Source organism: Macaca nemestrina, chromosome 5, assembly GCF_043159975.1.
Source record: "Macaca nemestrina isolate mMacNem1 chromosome 5, mMacNem.hap1, whole genome shotgun sequence".
In the NCBI taxonomy this organism is placed as follows: domain Eukaryota; kingdom Metazoa; phylum Chordata; class Mammalia; order Primates; family Cercopithecidae; genus Macaca; species Macaca nemestrina.
In genome coordinates, this window is record NC_092129.1 from 130,934,898 (window position 1) to 130,954,078 (window position 19,181).

Genomic DNA, 19,181 nt, shown 5'->3' on the forward strand with positions numbered 1-19,181 from the left:
TCATTTAATTTTATAAAATGCTTCCCATGAACACTATAAATATTGTAGGGGTAACAAATCTAGTGGAAACATTTGTTGAGTGCCTTCTTATGCAGTGAAGTAATTTATACCTGCAGGGGCTTAAACTCTGTCTCCCTGCTCTTGAATAGCCTTGTCCTAGAGGGAATAATCTAGTAAAATGAAAATACTAAAAGATGCTATTAAAGCCATTTTTTGAAGTTCTGCAATCAGAAATGCTAAACCTGTGAAGGAAAAAAAATACAGAATTACAGCTTGAACTGTTGTGCACTCAAATTTGATCAATCAAAAAGTTTAAATAATAAAAAATATTCTTGGAATTGCACTTTTATAGTGAAGAATAAGGCAGAAATTAAATAACATAATAGCAGCAAATTTAAAAAGTAAACTTCCCTTGAACTATACCAAAAAAGAAGAATGAAGTAAGAAGATTTATCCTTCCCTATTTTAAAACTTGCTACAAAGCAACAATAATCAAGACAGTGTGGTATATGGGCCCAAAGACAGACATAGATGTCAATGAAATAGAAGTGAGAGTCCGGAGATAAACCCATACATCTATAAACATGATTTTTGACAAAGGACGCCAAGACCATTCAATGTGGGAAATATAGTCTTTTCAACAAATGGTGCTTGTACAACTAGATAGTCACACACAAGAGAATTAAGTTGTATCCTACCTCATACTACTTACAAAAATTAAAATGGGTCATTATGTATTAGTAATAAATAAAATTAGCAAAAAATTGGTCCAAGACATAAACATAACTCTGTCTCCCAGACCAGTGGTGCCTTAGTCCCTTTGTGCTCCTGTAACAGAATAATAATATTTGGGTAAATTATAATAAACAGAAATTTATTAACTCATGATTCTGGAGGCTTGGAAATCCAAGATTGAGAGGCCAGCATCTGCTGAGGACCTTCTTGCTGCATCAGTCTATAGCAGAAAGGCAAAGAAGGCAAAGAAGGAGCAAGTGATAGAACTCACAGCCCCAAGTTTTTTTGTAATCAGCACCAATCCATTCATGACCTACACACCTCCTAACACTTACATCAGGGATTAAGTTTCCAAAACATGCTTTTTGGGGGACAGGCTTAAACCATAGCAAGTAGGGAGCTTACAACTCTACCAACCTAATTTTGTTATTACATGACCCCTGTTTGAGTTATCATAAACAATGTACATAACTGTGAATCTGTAGTCATGCTGAGCTACTTATTTCATATTTGCAATCTTCTGACAATATGGGTTAATATATAATACACTGAAGAAAATGTTAAGCACTAGAGTTCTTGGGTGTGATGTTTTTCTCTGCTACCTTTGTGTGATTTGGCCACTCCAAGTTTATTTTAGATATGTGGAGAATTCACATTTATCTTTTTAATGTATTGGTTATTATGAGGAAAAATGAAAAGTGCGAAGAGGTGTTACCAAAGGAGACTCATTAGTGCTGACCTCACAGCAACTTTAGGATACCTGTACTGACATTGATGGACAAAAGGTGCTTTAATGCAACATAGCATGCTTCTTTATACTTAATCAATAATTTTAAAAACTACAGGAAGTCTGCAAGAAAAACCAAGCCTCAGACCTTTGCTGTAACATGCTGTATTTTATAGATTTTTAGAAGTAGCAATCTTCGCCTGAAAAACTTCCAAGTTTATTCATGCAGAGATTTTGGAATTGACATCTTGGAAAGTGATGCAAATACTTCAGTTACTGACAGCTTATTACTTGGTCATTTTGCCCACAAGGTAAGTGCCTCGGTGTGGTTGTTTTAGGCTGTCGGTCACAACAAAATTACATGTGCTGGGCCTCCTGATGATCCAGGATATGCAATTCTAATAGCATTCTTTGGTGAATCTCGTATTTCATTGGTAAAAGTTAAAGGAGCTTTTTATTTGTAATAGTGGTGATATTGACAATAGAACTCATATATACACAGGGCTTCAATGTTATGAGTACATATAAATCACAAAAGTCATGAGTAGCTTACAGAATTTTATTTGTTTGCAATTTAGAATTATTACTCATACAGAAAGAGGTCAAATCATGAAATACAGATTTGCCTAGTTCATTATTTTGTATGTGATTCACTAATATGTGCCTATGTATGGATTTCTACATGATAAAAATCAGACTGTAGAAGACTTCTCAGGGTACAAGAATGCAGATGGGGCAAAGAGTACTTCCAGGTAGGAAGCACCAGTTCCTCGGGGAGGTTCATGGCTGCCATTGGTCTCTTAGGCTTCAGATCTATAATGGATCATCTATGTTCTTGTTTTCATTAGAGCTACATTCATACTAGTCATCACATCATTATGAAAATCATAGATTTCTTGGGAGCCAAGGAAAGAATATTCTCTTCAGTTTGTTCTTGAGTGCTTAATTCAATTGAAATTTAAATAAGTTTTGATTCTTATACTTCTAATGAAGATTATTTCATAGCTATAGATAAAAATGTGAAGATTTTAAAAGTCATTTTCTTATAGAGCTACATTTTCTTGGATTTAACTTTCAACTTTTCTTAGTAAAATCTCCTTTGAACTATCCTTTTCAGGAGACAAATACCTGGCAGGGTTTTTGTTTTTGTTTTGTTTTTCCTCTAAAAGGATGACCACCTTGAGAGATGATTCTTCTTTTCAGACTGTGTAGTTTTCAAGAGAGGATGGTACCCAGATTTAGATTCTGTGATGCTGTGGTACATCAGAGGTTCTTAACTTTTCCAGAAATAACCTTAGAGTAGATGTTAAAAACAAAATTCCCAGCAAACTGAGCAACTGTCTTGGTAAATTAATGTTGCAGTATCTTAATTGATGTTAAATAGACACCATAATTAATGAGAAAGTGACATAAATTAAGATACAAATTATGACAAAAGGGTGCCTATCATGAGATAATCAAAAATAATCACACCCTTGGGGTGTGATTCACTGGGAAAGTAGTACAGCTGAGGGCCTTTCAGGCTCTTAAGTAAGTACAGGACAAGAGTCCCCTGATGGAAAATGTTAAACAGTTTTGTTCTAGGGGATGTCTAGATGCTGGTTAGTTATCCAAATCATAAAACCACATAATTAAAGAGCCAACTATTACCTAAGAGATGATCTGGTTAAACTTCTTGAATTTAGGGGAAAATGGAGGCTTGGAAAGTTGAATGGCAGTTTAAGGTTCATGCCTAGTATTGTGGAGCTAGGACCACCCTGATACCCTCCCACTCCTGGTCAAATATTCTTCAACTGCACATGGAAAATGGCTTTGGCAAAGGACATTTATTAGTGCCCATACCAATGTTCCCTGAAGTGTTATTCATGAAAGACTAGCCCTTGGATAGTGTCTGGAAAAAGAAAATTCTTTGGTTATAATTACATTTATGCTGTGCTGGTTACCGTACCCTCTATTTCCCAAAATCTCAAACAAGTCCAGAGATGTAATGTACAGCATAAGCATTAGAGATAATAAAGTTGTATTGTGTCAGGGAATTTTGTTAAATAAGTGGATTTTAGCTGCTCTTGTCACAGAAAAGTAACTATGTGAAATGACAGATATGTTAATTTGCTTCACTATAACCTGTGTGTACCCTGTAATATCATGTTGTAAACCTCAAATATACAGAATAAAATTCATTGAAAAAATATACTAAAGGCTATGAGAAATTCTAGCATCAAAGTGAATAAGCAAAAAACATCTATTATCTTTACTTAGCACAGTATTTTTCAGATTTATTTGGGAACCACTGTGTTGCCAGGTGTTAGTTCAAAAAAAAAAAAAAAAAGAAAAAGAAAAAGAGGGTGCCTGACCTCTGTGGTTATGGGACTCTGATTTTAGCCTCTATCTTTTGTGCCTTCCATTCCTTTAGGAATTAACCCTTTTTTTTGAGACAGAGTCTCTCTGTGTTGCCCAGGCTGGAGTGCAGTGGCGCCATCTCGGCTCACTGCAAGCTCCGCCTCCCGGGTTCACGCCATTCTCTTGCCTCAGTCTCCTGAATAGCTGGGACTACAGGCACCCGCCACCACGCCTGGCTAATTTTTTGTATTTTTAGTAGAGACGGGGTTTCACCATGTTAGCCAGATTGCTTTCCATCTCGTGACCTCGTGATCCGCCCGCCTGGGCCTCCCAAAGTGCGGGGATTACAGGCATGAGCCACCGCCCCTAGCCAGGAATTAAGACTTTTAAAGAATTTGGCCTGACCATTGTTAGACTTTCCACTCACATAAAATTGGTGGCATACAATTATCAGTGAGTCATATCCTAAAATAAACATTACTTTCTGGAAGAACTTTTTATCATTAGAAGGATTTTTTTTTCCTGTAAGCATACCTGTATACGTGTTGGTACTCTCACAGCCAATGTTACCTTTGTATTGAGATGAATAGAATAATTTTCAGTAAGAATGGCTTAAATATACAAGATAGAGATGTGCTATAGCATGACGGTATATCCTAGTTTGGGTGAGTAGTTTGTTTATACTTATTGTCCCAGCATTCTAATTAACATACCCTTTCACACTAAAAAAAAAGTCTAATTTTAATTTAAATGAGTCACCCTACTTATCGAAGTATCTGTAGGATGGCTGTCTTGGTTGTTATTGTAATTAATTTGAGCCGATGATGCTACTTTAAAAAATATCTTCTTCAGACAGATGCTGATGGAGCTGCTTCATTCTTCCTCCTATTTCTCTGGGGGTGATTTCCCATTTTCACTTGTGGATTTGTCTTCTTCAATTTAGACCTTTCCTCTTTTTGTTTCCCTAAATTCTGTTGTAGGGCCCCTTCTCTTCTCAATATACTAGCTCTCCCTGGGAGAAATCTCATTTTCTCTAGTGGTTTCAATGACCTTCCACATGCTGATGTCTCCCATATATTTGCATTTATTTCTACCATCTTATTTTGCGCTTTCAGTTTGCAATCCGTTTTTGGTTTCTGTTTTTTTCTTCTTTTCTATTTTGATTTGTCTTGCATACCGTCTTTTTATATTTACTCATTTGAAAGTTATCCATTCTGTTATGATTATTTTAGCTGTTGGCCTTAAGTTTTTAATGTGCCTGCTTGTCTTAACAAAGTCTAAATTACATCAGCACTGTTAAACTTTACATAAGCAATACAAGGACATTAAACTCCTTTAGCTTCTTTCCTTACCCTTTCCTCTTCTATGATACCTTTCTCTAGTATTTGTCCTACTTTTTAAGGTAAATGTTTCATGGAAATAAAACATTTATGGAGAAACGTGCACAAATCACAGGGGAATAGCTCAATGGATCTTTAGAAAGCAAACCAACCAGGTATATGTATACAACTGAGAACAAGAAATACAGCTTTGCCAGAGAAAGATCTTGCCTCTAAAAAAATAAAAACTAATAATAAAGGAATGAACGTTATCAGCTCCTCTAAAGCCTCTTCATGTCCCACCATTCAACCCCACTCTACACTCCCTAGCCAAAGGGCAAGCATTATTCAGCCTTCTATCCATATAGATTAATTTCTCCTGGTTTTGAACTTTGTGTAAATGGAATCATAAAGCATGTAACTCTATTGTACCTGGCTTCTTTGGCACAACATTGTCTGTGAGATTCATTCATGTTTCTTTGTGTTACAAGTATTTCTTCTTCCAATCATTGGGTAGTATTCCACTTTATGACTCAACCTCAATTTTTTTAAAGCATATAGCTATTGATGGACATTTGATTGTTTTCATCATTTGTAAATTTGGTTATTTACAAATAATGATGCTATAAGCATTATTCTATATGCCTTCTGGTCTTCATGTGCATGCATTTCTGTTGACTATAAGCCAAGTTGTAAAATTGCTGGATCATCGTGTAGCTTTAGTGGATAATGCCAGGCAACAATCCAGAATGTTTATGCTTGCACCAGCAATGTATAAGAAGGGTTTCAAAGCTCCATCTTGGAATCTCCCTAGAACATTATCCTGGAGATTTCCTTCATGTCTGTCTAGTATTGGAACTCTTGTTTCTGATTTGTACATCTTCCTCCTTTCTGACTTAATTCCTCAATTTGAACATAGCCTAAGGTAAATTTCTGAAAAAAAAAAAAAGGAAACAATGGAAGGTAAAAGTTCTGAGCTGTATATGGAGACCCCTTTATTAGCAGATTAGCAGATTGTTGGTTATAGGATACCAGGTTGAAGTTCATTTTGCACTGAAAGTTTGAAGGCAATATTCCATTATCTTGTAGCTCCTTCTGCTCTTGAGGTTGAATAGCTTTAAGATACTCAGATTTAGGGCAGGAGGCAGCAGCTCACGCCTGTAATCCCAACAGTTTGGGAGGCCAAGGTGTGAGGATCACCTGAGGTCAGGAGTTCAAGACCAGCCTGGCCAACATGGCGAAACCCTGTCTCTACTAAAAGTACAAAAATTAGCCAGATGTGGTGCATGCGCCTGTAGTCCCAGGTACTCAGGAGGCTGAAGTAGGAGAATCACTTCAACCCGGGAAGTAGAGGTTGCAGTGAGCCAAAATCACGCCACTGCACTCCAGACAGGGCAACAGAGTGAGACTGTCTCAAAAAAAAAAGATACTCAGATTCCAGTGATTTTATATGTAACCTTTTATTTTATTTTTTCTCTCTAAAAGCTCTTAGGAACTTGTCCTTGTCCCTGGTGTTTTGCAATTTCAATAGGATGTACTTTGCTGTGGCTCTTTTTCTAAACATTGTCCTAGATACTGAGTGGGACTTTTCAGTCTGGAAAATTATATCCTTTCCTTCTGGACAGTTTTCTTTAATTATTTCTTTGATAATTCTTTCCCCTATATTTTCTTCTTTTCCTTAAAACTATGATTATTTAAATATTGGGCCTCCTGGAATGTTTTTCTTGTCTTAATGTTCTTACTAATTTTCCATCTCTTTGTCTTTTTGTTCTACTTTCTATGATATTGAGTTTCCTTTTTCTACTCTCCTATTTTTTTTTTCTAAAAATAATATTTTAGGCTTCTCTTTGTTTCAAGGATATAATATACTTATTTCTCCGAGGCCATTAATTATAGTTTTTGTTTTCTTCTGATTTCTAGACTAGCTTTGTGTCCACTGGGTTTCTTTTCTGCTATTTGTTTATTGTTTCATCATTTTTCATGTTGGGAGCTATTGAAAAAAATTCTGGTAATCCTCAAATGTAAGACTATTTTTAACAATGGAACAGTGAGGCACTAGCAACTTGATTGGATAGTGTTTGTCAAAGAGATTTTGTGGAAAATCATGAAAACAATTATTGTTTCTTTCTTTTCAGACTTTTTGTTAAAGTTTTTAAAATATATTAAGATACAGCAAAACTGACTTTTTGATGTACAATTCTATGAGCTTTAACACATGTACACATTTGTGTGACTACCATCATCACAATCAAGACACAGAACAGTTGCATCCATTCCAGTTCCTTGCTCCATCTTTGTAGCCACAGCCTCCTCTTCACTAATGTATTCTCTGTCACTATAGTTTTGCCTTTTCAACAGTCATATAAATGGAGTCATAGAGTATGTAACCTTTTGAGACTGGCTTCCTTCACTCCTGAATGCCATTGGGATTCATCCAACTTGTTGCATGTATCAATATTACATTCCTTATTATTGACGAATAGTATTCCATTAGATAGATGTAATGCAGTTTGTTTATCCATTCGTTTATTGAGGTGCATTTGGCTTGTTTCCAGATTTGGTGATTATAAATGGAACTGTTAAGGACATTCGTGTCAGGTTTTTATACAAATGTAAGTTTTCATTTCTCCAAGGTAAATACCTAGGAGTTGAATTGCTAGGTCATATAAGGGCATGTTTAACTTTATAAGAAACTGCCAAACTTTTCCACAGTGGCTGTCTCATTTTGCATTCCACTAGAAACATAGGAGAGTTTTAATTATTTCTCATCCTCATCGGCACTTACTATCATCATTGTATTTTTGTTTATCCATTCTAATAGGTGCATAGTGTATTTCAGTGTGATATTAATTTGTATTTCCCTAGTGAATAATGATGTTGAACATTTTTTTTCCTGTGCTTATGTACTATCTGTATATTTTCTTTTCTGAGTTATCTTTTGAAGGTTTTTTCCCCTAATTTTTGAATTGCATTGTGTGTTTTCTTACTGTTGAAATCTGAGAGTTCTTTCTATATTCTGGATATAGGTCCTTTGTCATATGTGTGATTGGCAAATATTTTCTCTTAGTCGATAGCTCGCTTTTTTATCTTTGTTTTTATTCATGCATTATGAATTGTATTTCATGTGTCCAGTTTTCTTATTTTGCTTTCATCTTTTTTTCTTTTAAATCACAGGGAAGTCTGTGTATGTCATCTGGGATTAAAACTCCTAAAAGATGGGAACTGATGGTGTCTAACACAACCTTTGTTAATTTTGATCTCATCAACTGTGTAGCCATTAGAACCTGTTCAGACTGTTCCCGAGGACAAGGTAATTATGTGAATAGACAGAACAGATGATAAATAAGGCCAATACTCAAGTCAGTATTATAAATAGTGGCAAATATTTTGTGAATCATTATCTCTTTCAGTTATAAGATTGCATCAGTAGAAACTGTTGCTTAAATTTCCTAAAAGATATCCTGGAGGTTCTCTCAGTGCAGCTTCTGCAGCTCCCTGTCCTCCTCCTATTACGGTGCCTATCACATTCTATCATGATGGTCCTATGTCTCTGCTGGACTCTGGCCTTCATAAAGGCAGAGATCATGTCTTTCTTGCTCAGAGTTTTAATTATTAGTACCTAGCACAGAGCCAGATGCCTAGTAGACAGGCAGTGTATTGATTAAATGAATGAATGGAGTTAGATAGGTAGATAACTGGGTGTAAACTAACATGCATACAACCTTTCCTCAAAAGAGCCAAAGTTCAGGTGCTTAATGTTTTCAACAGTCCAGGACTTGATGTATGCACAAAGGAACCATAGGAGTTCTTGCCCACTTTTTAACCACATCTCAGAGGTGGTAAGAAATAACTTGGAGGACTCATGGGCCAAGGTGAAAGAGGTAGAGAGTAATCTAGTTGATTTGATCATTGTAAACAGCCAAACCAAGTAATTCAACTAAATATGCTCTTGTGGTTTGAATCACCAATTTAGATAATTGTTTGTTTTTTTAATTAAATGAATAATCAACAAGTCTCCACTTTTTTTTTCCTATGTAGGCAGAATGAAAGATTGTTTTTATTTGGGTGGCATCTGAGTTTAGGATTGTAGAAATAATAATAGAAATAAAAATGCCTCATAACAAGTGCTTGCAGTCACAATTCCTCAATTCTTTAATATCTTGACTATTTCATATCATTCATGAGACAGTGAAAAAAAAAATCACACTACTCCTATGAACTCTAATCCCTTTTCACTGAATAAAATTGGCTAACTCCTCTCTTCATTTGCTTAAATACTGTCTATTTCAGGCTCTGCTTAAGGACCTAGGGGGTGCAAATATAAAAACACATAATTTCTGTCCTCCAGGAACTCTTGATCTAGGCACTAAAATAAATGTCCAAGCCCATCGTCGTAAGAAAGCATGATGAACGCAGTAATAGAGCACCCAACGAAGTCAGTGAAGGGGCTGAGGAAGGGAATCAGGCAAGAGCTCATAGAGGTTATTCTTGAGTAGGGTTTAGGAAGGTGAAGAGAAGTTTGCAAGAAGGTATATGCGAGGAAGAATTTCTAGGAACAGTATACACACACACAAAAAAATAGAATCCAAAAAGCCAGTTGTGCTTCGGAAATCACAAAGAAGTCCAACATGACTGAAATGTAGAGCTGCAGGTGGTTTGTGGTATTAAATGAAATACAGAAGTTGCAAGAGGTGCAATTGTGTAGCCTTTCATGCATGAATTAATTCACTGCATGTGCTCTATTGGGCTGCAGAATGAAAACATTAGAGCCTCAATTTGTATATTTTTCATTTTATTTTCTTTTTTTGTATATTTTATAATGTACATAATACATTACTGTATGGTAGTATATGTACTGGGAGATGTGTACTCAGTTTTCTTCTTTTAATGACATGGGTGTGTGAATTAGAAGATCACTGCCATACTTTCCTTCTAGGCAATTGGACCGATAGTACCAATGAGTCACATGGCAGTGGTGTTGGAGAAAGACTGCCAAGAAGTATGGCCCTGCAGCTAATACTTAGAAAGTGTATTACTAATACTATTTGCCCAAGTGATTAATTGAGTTTGCTTTTGAAAGTAAATGTTTAAAGTATAAACCTCATAGTAAGAGGTATTGGAGGGCTTAGACTCACCACAGAGGAATGAAAGCTGAAAGATTGGAAGACTAAACCATAGCATCTTTAGTGCTAAGTAATTAATAAATTAATGTTTTCTGTTTCTATTTCCCACTAGACCAGAGTTTCTTACCCTTGGCACTATTGGCATTTTGGGTGAGATAATCCTTTGTTGTGGGGACTTTCCTGTGCATTGTAGGATATTTAGCAGCATCTCTGGTCTCTACCTACTAGCTGCCAGTAGCACTGCCAACTCCCCAGTTGTGACAGCCAAAAATGATTGAAAATAGTGTCATATGTCTCTTGGAAGGTAAAATCAACCCTGATAGAAAAATCACTGTTCTACAGTGTGGACTACAGACTGCATGAAGGTAGGGCCAATGCTGCACTTATACCTCTTAGTATCTCTAGCACATACCAGAGGTTGGAAGACAGTAAACACTCACTGTAAAACAACTACAGAAAACACTTTTTTTCTTGCATGAATAGGTGAATTGTAAAACTGGATAAATATGCAATTTAAATCCTAAGACCATTACTCCAGTGAATTTAGTTGCTATTTGTGCCATTGTGTAATAATCTTTCTGTCTTCAAATTTGTAGGTGGATTTACTGTGAAGACCAGCCAGTTGAAGTTTATAAACTCTTCAAACTTAGTGGCATTTCCATTTCCTCATGCAGCAATTTTGGAAGACTTGGATGGATCTCTGTCTGGGAAAAACAGAAGTCACATTCTTGCTTCTATGGAAACCCTTTCAGCTTCTTGTTTGGTCAATGCAAGCTTTGGTCGGGTTGTCCATGGCAGTGCCTGTGGAGGAGGTGTTCTTTTTCATCGTATGTCGATTGGTTTGTAAGTGGAATTAACTATACTTTTTAGCTTGCTGATGAGCATGCATCTGTTACTCTGGCTGTTGAGGCTTATAGAAGGGAAATTGTTTTCTAGATTATTTGAAGTATTTAGCTCTACAGAAGTGAAATGGGAATAATTTTGATAGCTGCCTAATGGTGAGTGTATGGTAGTTTTAAGCTGACTCAAATGGCAGCTAATTTGCAAATATCTTTGGACCAGATCTCATAGCCTGTGACCTCTTATTGACATTTTGGGCTAATAACTTCTTCTTTAAAAGACTTACAACCAACAGAGAGTTTGAAATATATTTAAATTAAAAGTATTATTAAAAAATTCTAATAATGTCCATTCTCATTTATATACATGTGCTCTTCCCAAGCTCTTTTTAAGTGTTCAATATGCTCCAGGGAGGCAATTGCTGATGCCTCCTATTACTTGCAAAGTTGCTTCACTCCAGTTCATTTTCCTTGTTAATTTCATGAACTATTGGATTCCTACAATACATTTCCTATTAATATTGGAGCAAGGACTCCTTGGTTATGCTACTCAAACTACCATTAAGTCAGCAGCGGGGCTGTTTATAATGCATAATAGGATTGCTCCTGCCCTCTTTAATTTCCAGGTAACGATTGCTGAGTGTCTAGGGTTCTGTCTTTTACTTATTCCAAATGCATTGTATATATTTAGCCACACTTATTTTCTTCGTTTGTCTTAAGTGTCCTAACTCCATGAATATTAAGTCAAGTAATTCAGTCAGACCACATTGGCCTCTTTCTTGAACAAGTAAACTCCAGGGAGTGAGAATCATTGTGGTTAGGATTGCACTAACTCTGTATTTTGAATGCATATGGAATCAGTACTTTGGCGTTCTGTTTGGGAAGCCTTAGCAATGCACTGCTAGCATTGAATAGTCTGGAAATTTTTCATTTTTGCTTTCTAGACATTCATCATTCTACCTAATGTTAATGAGCCCAGTTCCAGTGAGTAAAATAATAATATGTGGGGATATATTTTTATTTCTAATCATTTTGATTGTGCAGAGCGTGACTTTTTCTTCATTCGCAGGGATGCAGCCTAATTTTTATTATTTTAGTGTTTTTATCAAGGATGTTTTAAATGAGTGTTTTGAGAGTTATAAAAATTAGTGATTTATTTCTTACATGCATTTTATCAAATGAGGAAAACAGATTTGTGTACTTAAATGGAACATTATATGCTTATATAATATTTATTTCTGTGTGTTCTTCATAGTCCTTTATTATGCTTTACTTTGAGATCTACTGGTAGGCTGTCTCTTAGAGAGACACTTGTCACTGTGATGTTAGAAGGCTCTGTAGAGCCTCAAACTTGTTTGAGCATTTGCTCTTTGAGATCTTTGGGACAGGATATTAAGGTGCTTGCCTTGGTGGCAGGTCATGATCCCACCACTTGGGGACTGACAAGGTCAAGAAAAATACAATCCTGATGCTGTATTCTAAGTAGATTCAAAAGGGTCTAGCAGGGTGAAAAATGTATCCTGGTTTTCCTGGATTTTTTCTTCTTTTAAAAAGGAAAATTCCATGTTCCGGAAACTTCCTCAGTCAGCTAGCCTGATTGGTCACTCTACTCCTTAGATTCTATTTAAAATTTTCAGGTTGACTCACAGGTCTATGGACAAATACCCAACTGACCCTAGTTAGCCACCTGGAAGTCTCAGCATGCTTCCAGTTATAAGTCTCTTGGCCCTGATGCTCTCACCTCTAGGAGAGGCAACTGAATTAAATGATCTCTAAGGCCTTGCTGCTCAAAGTGTTGTCCATGGACCAGCAGGAGCAGCAGCACCAGGGATTTTGTTAGAAATGCAGAATCTCAGACTGGGCCCCAGATGTCCTGAATTACAATGCCCAGGTGATCTGTATTAAAGTCTGAGAGACGCTCCTCTAAGGTCCTTCTAATTTTATCTTTCTACGATTCTATCCCTAGCTATTTGTGTTCAGTGACTTGATCTTTGTCCCAAAGCATTATAACCTCATTAGGAACATGTCAGAGCTAATGAGCAATTTGAATTCAGCATAGATACAAACTTTGCTGCATTTCATGGAGAAAGGATTAATTTGTTGTGCTCTTTGCCCCGGGGCAAGCACCCTGGGTTGATTTACAAAGCTCCCACAGTCATGATCTTTTGGGGTCGCATGTTGATGGAGATCTAATATGGCATAAGCACCCTGCTGTCTTCACTTTCAACCCTTACCTCCCTCCCTCAGTGAGAGGTCCCGAGAGGGCAGGGAGTGAGGCTTTACATAGCTGCATAAACAAGACATCCTCTTCCAGCTTTGCTAAGAACCAGGCTCTTGGAGTGTGAGTTCTTCCTTGGTAGGCCCCCCTCTCTGGCCCATTTTCACTACAAGTTATTTGTTTGACATTTGCAAACTTCTATTCCTGTCCCTCACTGCCTTAAATCTGACGGTGCTTACCTTTGTGGCACTTCCTGCTTTATTGGTTCCTATGACTCAAAGCCAACAGCCGAGCTGACAGAAGTACTTAAATATTTGAAGTTGGCCACACTATTTAATATTTGGGTGAAGAAAAAACTGCCGGTCTCTACAAGGCAGAGTCTAGTTTATCTTTTGTTAAAATGACAGCATGCTTGATCTGCATGAGTGCTGCTTATATTGTTTTCCCTCCCATCAGCTCTAAAAACATGCTTTCTGTAGAACCCACAGGTATTCTGGATAGCATTCCTTTCCCAGCTTCTGTTTCTTCCGACTTCCCCCTATGAACCTCAGTGTTCCTGGCGAGACAGGGGTGGTGTTAGTTCTGCCAGTCTAAGTCAGGACCTCATATCAGACATACATGCCAGTGACAGTTTTTCTCCAGGGTCCCATAATTATAAAATGTCCCACATAGTTCTTGGATTTATCTATCCCAAACTTTAAGTAAACAATTTTTTTTTTCTGTATAGAAATAATTACACGAAACAAGGACAATATTATCAATAGGATTTTGTGTGCTTTTTTTAGATCTCCCTAGTCCAAATTGTGATGTGCCATAAGAGTGAATTACCCACCATTTAGCCAAGACTTAATATGAAAAAAAGAATGTAAAATATCTCAATAATTTCTTTATATTGATCATGTTGAAATAATATTTGGGATAGATTGGGCTAAATATATTACTAAAATTAACTTGTTTATTTTGAGCTTTTTAGTGTGGCTGCTTTAAAACTCAACTTGCCAAAATGGGATTTATGATTTTTTTTGTGTAGACCTGTTTCTCTCTGGGTGCTCAGAATCCCACTGAGGCAAATGCTGGTCTAAACCTGAAACATGGAGGCATCCTCAACTCAACCTTGTACCTTATTTCCCACATTAATCACCTATCAGCTCAATTTTCTCTCCTTAAGAAATCGCTCTTGAGTCTTTCTACTTCTCTCCTTCCCCAAATCCTTCTCCAGTCTGGGCTACCATTACTTTTCACCTGTAGAACTGCAGCAGCCGCTTAGCTTGCCATTTTTCGGTGTTTCAATCTCTGAACTTTGTAAATGCAGATCTGAGCTTGCCATCCATTCGCTTGCTTGAAACTTTTAAAGAGCTTTCCAAGGAAAATATGACATTTTTTTTTTCCTTTTTTTTTTTTTTTTTTGAGTCAGAGTCTCGCTCTGTGGCCCAGGCTGGAGTGCAGTGGCGCACTCTCGGCTCACTGCAAGCTCCGCCTCCCGGGTTCACTCTGTTCTCTTGCGTCAGCCTCCGGAGTAGTTGAGACTGCAGGCGCCCGCCACGACGCCCCGCTGATTTTTTATATTTTTAGTAGAGACGGGGTTTCACTGTGTTAGTCAGGATGATCTCGATCTCCTGACCTTGTGATCCGCCAGCCTCTGCCTCCGAAAGTACTGGGATTACAGGCGTGAGCCACCGCGCACGGCCGGAAAGTCTGACATTTCTAATGTGTCATGGAGCTTCCATGACCTGCTGTCTGCTTTGGGTTCCAGCATTCTCTCTCCGCACTCTGCTCTACCTTTCCTGCATTCTGTCTCTCAGCCACATTCAACTTCTTTGTGCTCTTCAATTCATAATGTTCAGCTTCCATGAACTCAGCATAGAAGTCGTTTTCTCTGCTAAGCTTCCCTGAGCATGCTGTGCAGGTTTTGATATCTGTATTGTGTGCTAGCTCTTTATACTTGCTCTAATCAGTACTCATAGCACCTGCATAGCTTTCTAAATTGTCCATCTCTCCTCATAGATAGCAAGGAGGGCGAATAGGGATTTTCTTTGTTTGTATTGTGATGCCTCAAACTGTGTTTAACACATAGCAACTCAACAAAATTAGTGTTGAGTAAATAAATATAAATAAAAAATAGTGGACTGCCCCCAAATCTTCCTTTAGTGTCATTATTGTCCATTTCTCTCCTAGGACATGTTCATGAGGAGTCCGCAGCGTTCGGCTTTTCTTTAGAAGACCCAGGAGTAGAATGCTATCTCCAGTCTTCTACAATTCCTAGGAATATCTAATATTTAAGGATGTTCTTTCATAATATTCTTTGGGCTTTTACTTTCCTGGGGCAATCATTCGACTGGAGGATTTATTCTAATTGCTGATTCCTTCTCTATCCAACCCCACTCTACCCCAACTCAATCATCAGTTTGCCTTTATTTGTAATTGTTTTCTTGCCCTGGTGGAATAGATACATAAAGCTGTGATAGAGAAGATGTAAGCTCCACCCTCATAATTATTTTCTCAAAAATTTTTTTATTGTTGTTTACAGCAATCTATAACTTTGTCACTTGTCATAGACTCATTGAGATATCAACAAAGCAGACCTTGATTCTGTCTTCCAATTATTAACTGTATTGAGTGTGAGGGAGATTAGAAGAGCTTGCAGGATTTTGTAGATTGGCTGACCAATCCTTCTGAGTTTTTACAGGATGTACATAAAATAGTCAGGACATATATACAGTACATGTTTGAAATTATTTTTCAGACTGAACAATAAAGAAGTAATTAACCATCCTTTGTGGGTACAAGTCATATCCCCTCTATTTCCTAGGTATATTTCTTTGGATAAGTTAGTTTACCTTTTTTTGTTTCAGTTCTTTCATCACTAAAATGGGTATAATGGTATTTATCCCTCAAGGTCATTGCCTGACATGTAGTAGGTACTCTTTAAAGAATATCTCTTTTACATTTGTGATTTGCAAAACAACGCATAGGCATAATACTAATTGAATAGATTACTGTAGAATTTTTTGTTTCTGAGAAACAAATGCCTGGCAAGGGAATTAGGTTTTTTCAAAAGTAACTTCATCCAATTCCTGAAAAATAGGGAATAATTTGTAATAATCACACGACGTTGTAGTGGCCTAGCAAAACCTCCCAGGTGGTTGTAGAATCTGAGGTCATTCAGGGCATAGTCTTCGATTCATCGTGCCCCAGTACCTTCTGTTTCTTCCTTCCCATCTCTCCTGGAAAGTAAAAGGTTAATGTTCTTGTTGATCACCTTGATTCTTAGATCTTGCTTAATATCCTCTCCTGTAGAGCTTGCGTTCAGTTTTTACCTATGTAACCGCTCTTAATGTGTCAGTGTTCAAAGTACGAGGCACCCCCTGCCTCTGTGAATGCAAAAATAAAGAAGAGTTCAAATGGAAGTTTTGGCCTAGCTTTTCCTCTAATAATCACTTGACTTTCCTTCCTAGGGATAAATAGGTATGGCATCACTAATGGTATCTTTTCAGTCCCTAAAAAACAACCCTGTGAGACAAGAAAATTCAAAGATGTATTATCCTTTCTTGGCAGCAAATGTTACAGAATTAAAGTAGAAAAAGATCTAAAAATCACAGTGGACCCCAAACTGAGGAATATCATCAACAATATTACATGGTTATTGTTTTATGAATAATAAAAGGTTGCAGTGGTATGCTGATAAATGTTTAACAACTAGCTTTCCAGAATAAAAAGCTCTGGTTTATTGCATTTGCCTAATTCTATGGTGAAAATACTCTCACATGCCTTATTTTAAACTTCCAACCTAAAAGCACTGAACATGAAGTTGGGAAGAAGGGTCAATGGGTCAATGATGCGCTCCTGCCAGCCAGTGTCAGTCATCCCCATCACAGTTCCGATATGCATATATGTGTGTGTGTGTATGTGTGTGTGTGTGTGTGTGTGTGTGTATATATATATATATATATATATATACTCCCGTATATATATATGGGAGTACAAGCTTCTTAGTCTAACTTCCTACCTGCTGGATAAAATATTTTTCAATGTCCCTGACAAGCAGTTGTCCACCTGTCTACCTTCTGGTTGCATAGCTTCAATGACAGTATTCTCATGTTCTCAAACAGCCATTCCAATTGGACTCAACAGATCAAAAGTAGAGATGCAATGGTATATGGTCACCTAAAGGAGGATAATGGGCATCCTTTTCTTCATGTATTAAGATAGAATGGGCAAAAGGTATTGTCCTAATATAACAGCAGATAACTATGTTGCAAAAACTGTAGATACTTCCTTAGAGGAGAAATATTTAAGTGTTTCTGAATCCATAACGCTGTGGATGGAAAAACTTAATGATACAATGCTAATGATATATTACTGAATGGTGGCAGGTCAGCAGTTAGAATAGTGGTGCTGTGACAAGGACTGTTATGACCATGGTGTATTTTTAAAGAATGCTCATGCAAAGCCATGCCACAGAAATTTGTTTGCTGTGCTCATAGTTTTGATTTTTCTTCTCCTTTGCGCAGTAAAAGATGAGAGTGACAGCAACAAGCACAAATACTCAGAAGATGTTTGCAACACCATTTGAGGTTAGGTATTGTGGTGTGTCTGGCTTAGGAGATGGATAATTATAAAAGATTTATTTCACAATTTTTCCAAATCAAGAGCATTTAGAGCTCAGTGCAATGCTTGTCTTTAATACACAGAGATACGGACCCTCAGGAAAAGTAAGCTAATGGTAAACAAAAACCGGGGAGTTAATATCTGCTCTCATTGGTATTATTGATTGCCTAACGAATCCTTTGTGGGATTCAACAGTTCTGCACAATACATGGGCACTAAGTTACATAATTATTTGAGTAACTAGTATGGTAAATTGGTACTTTGACCAGGAAGTTTTACCAAGTGACAGTGTTATATTTCTAACGAAACATTTCCTTGAATTAAAAACAGGTTTGGGCCGGGCATGGTGGCTCACACCTGTAATCCCTGCACTTTGGGGGGCTGAGGCGGGTGGATGACCTGAGGTCAGGAGTTCGAGACCAGCCTGGCCAACATGGTGAAACCCTGTCTGTACTAAAAACATAAAAAATTAGCCAGGTGTGGTGGGTGCCTGTAATCCCAGCTACTCAGGAGTCTGAGGCAGGAGAATTACTTGAACTTGAAATGCAGAGGTTGCAGTGAGCTGAGATCATGCCACTGCACTCCAACCTGGGCAACAAGAGTGAAACTCCATCTCAAATAATAATAATAATAATAATAAAATAAAAAATAAAATAAATTAAAAAAGAACAAACATTAAGGCAGCCCACAGAAAAGAAAAACAACATGTAAGGCTTGTAGCCCTTTTGTCTTTTTGATCATAGACAGCAGGAGCTGTTGCTGATGCAGAGGTAAGGGTTAACATTTAAAATGGACTGGTTGCCTCCTGATTTCTTGCACATAAAGCCATGAGAAGTTCAGGGAGAGACTTCTTCCCCTAGTAATGAAGCTCTCTGTTGCTAATGGCCCATGCAGACTCCCTTGGCTCCTCCAAATTAGAAATACTTTTGTGCTCCTTTGCTTCATTAACAGTAAAGAGAGGGAGATTGGTGGCTATTTAGGGCATGGGGAAATTGGTGGCTATTTAGGGCAAGTGAAAATTGTAGTAATTATGGTTGGTAAGTTCTCTTCATGGTGTTTTTTTGACTCTTGATGTTCTTTTGGTGCTTTTCAGAAGACCCCTCCATGGTCAATTCTGGCGTCTGGCCTAGGAGGGCAGGAGATGATCTGACGGAATTTTTGGCCCCTGGTGATGGTCGGTACAAGGCATCTTGCCTGATGGGAGACAGGTCTTTTGCTTTATGAGTTGCTTTTCAGAGTGGAAAGCATATCTGAATGCTTACCATATGACCC

The 19,181-nt window shown here is 37.4% G+C and overlaps 1 protein-coding gene across 1 annotated transcript in view; it reads left to right on the top strand.

Moving 5' to 3' along the window:
* LOC105490872 (PKHD1 ciliary IPT domain containing fibrocystin/polyductin) overlaps window positions 1–19,181 on the top strand; it is a 472,028-nt gene that overhangs the window by 208,543 nt on the left and 244,304 nt on the right. Inside the window, 3 exon segments of the mRNA XM_071096950.1 lie at window positions 1,639–1,773; window positions 8,296–8,431; window positions 10,841–11,087. Coding sequence (XP_070953051.1) covers window positions 1,639–1,773; window positions 8,296–8,431; window positions 10,841–11,087 — 518 coding nt within the window.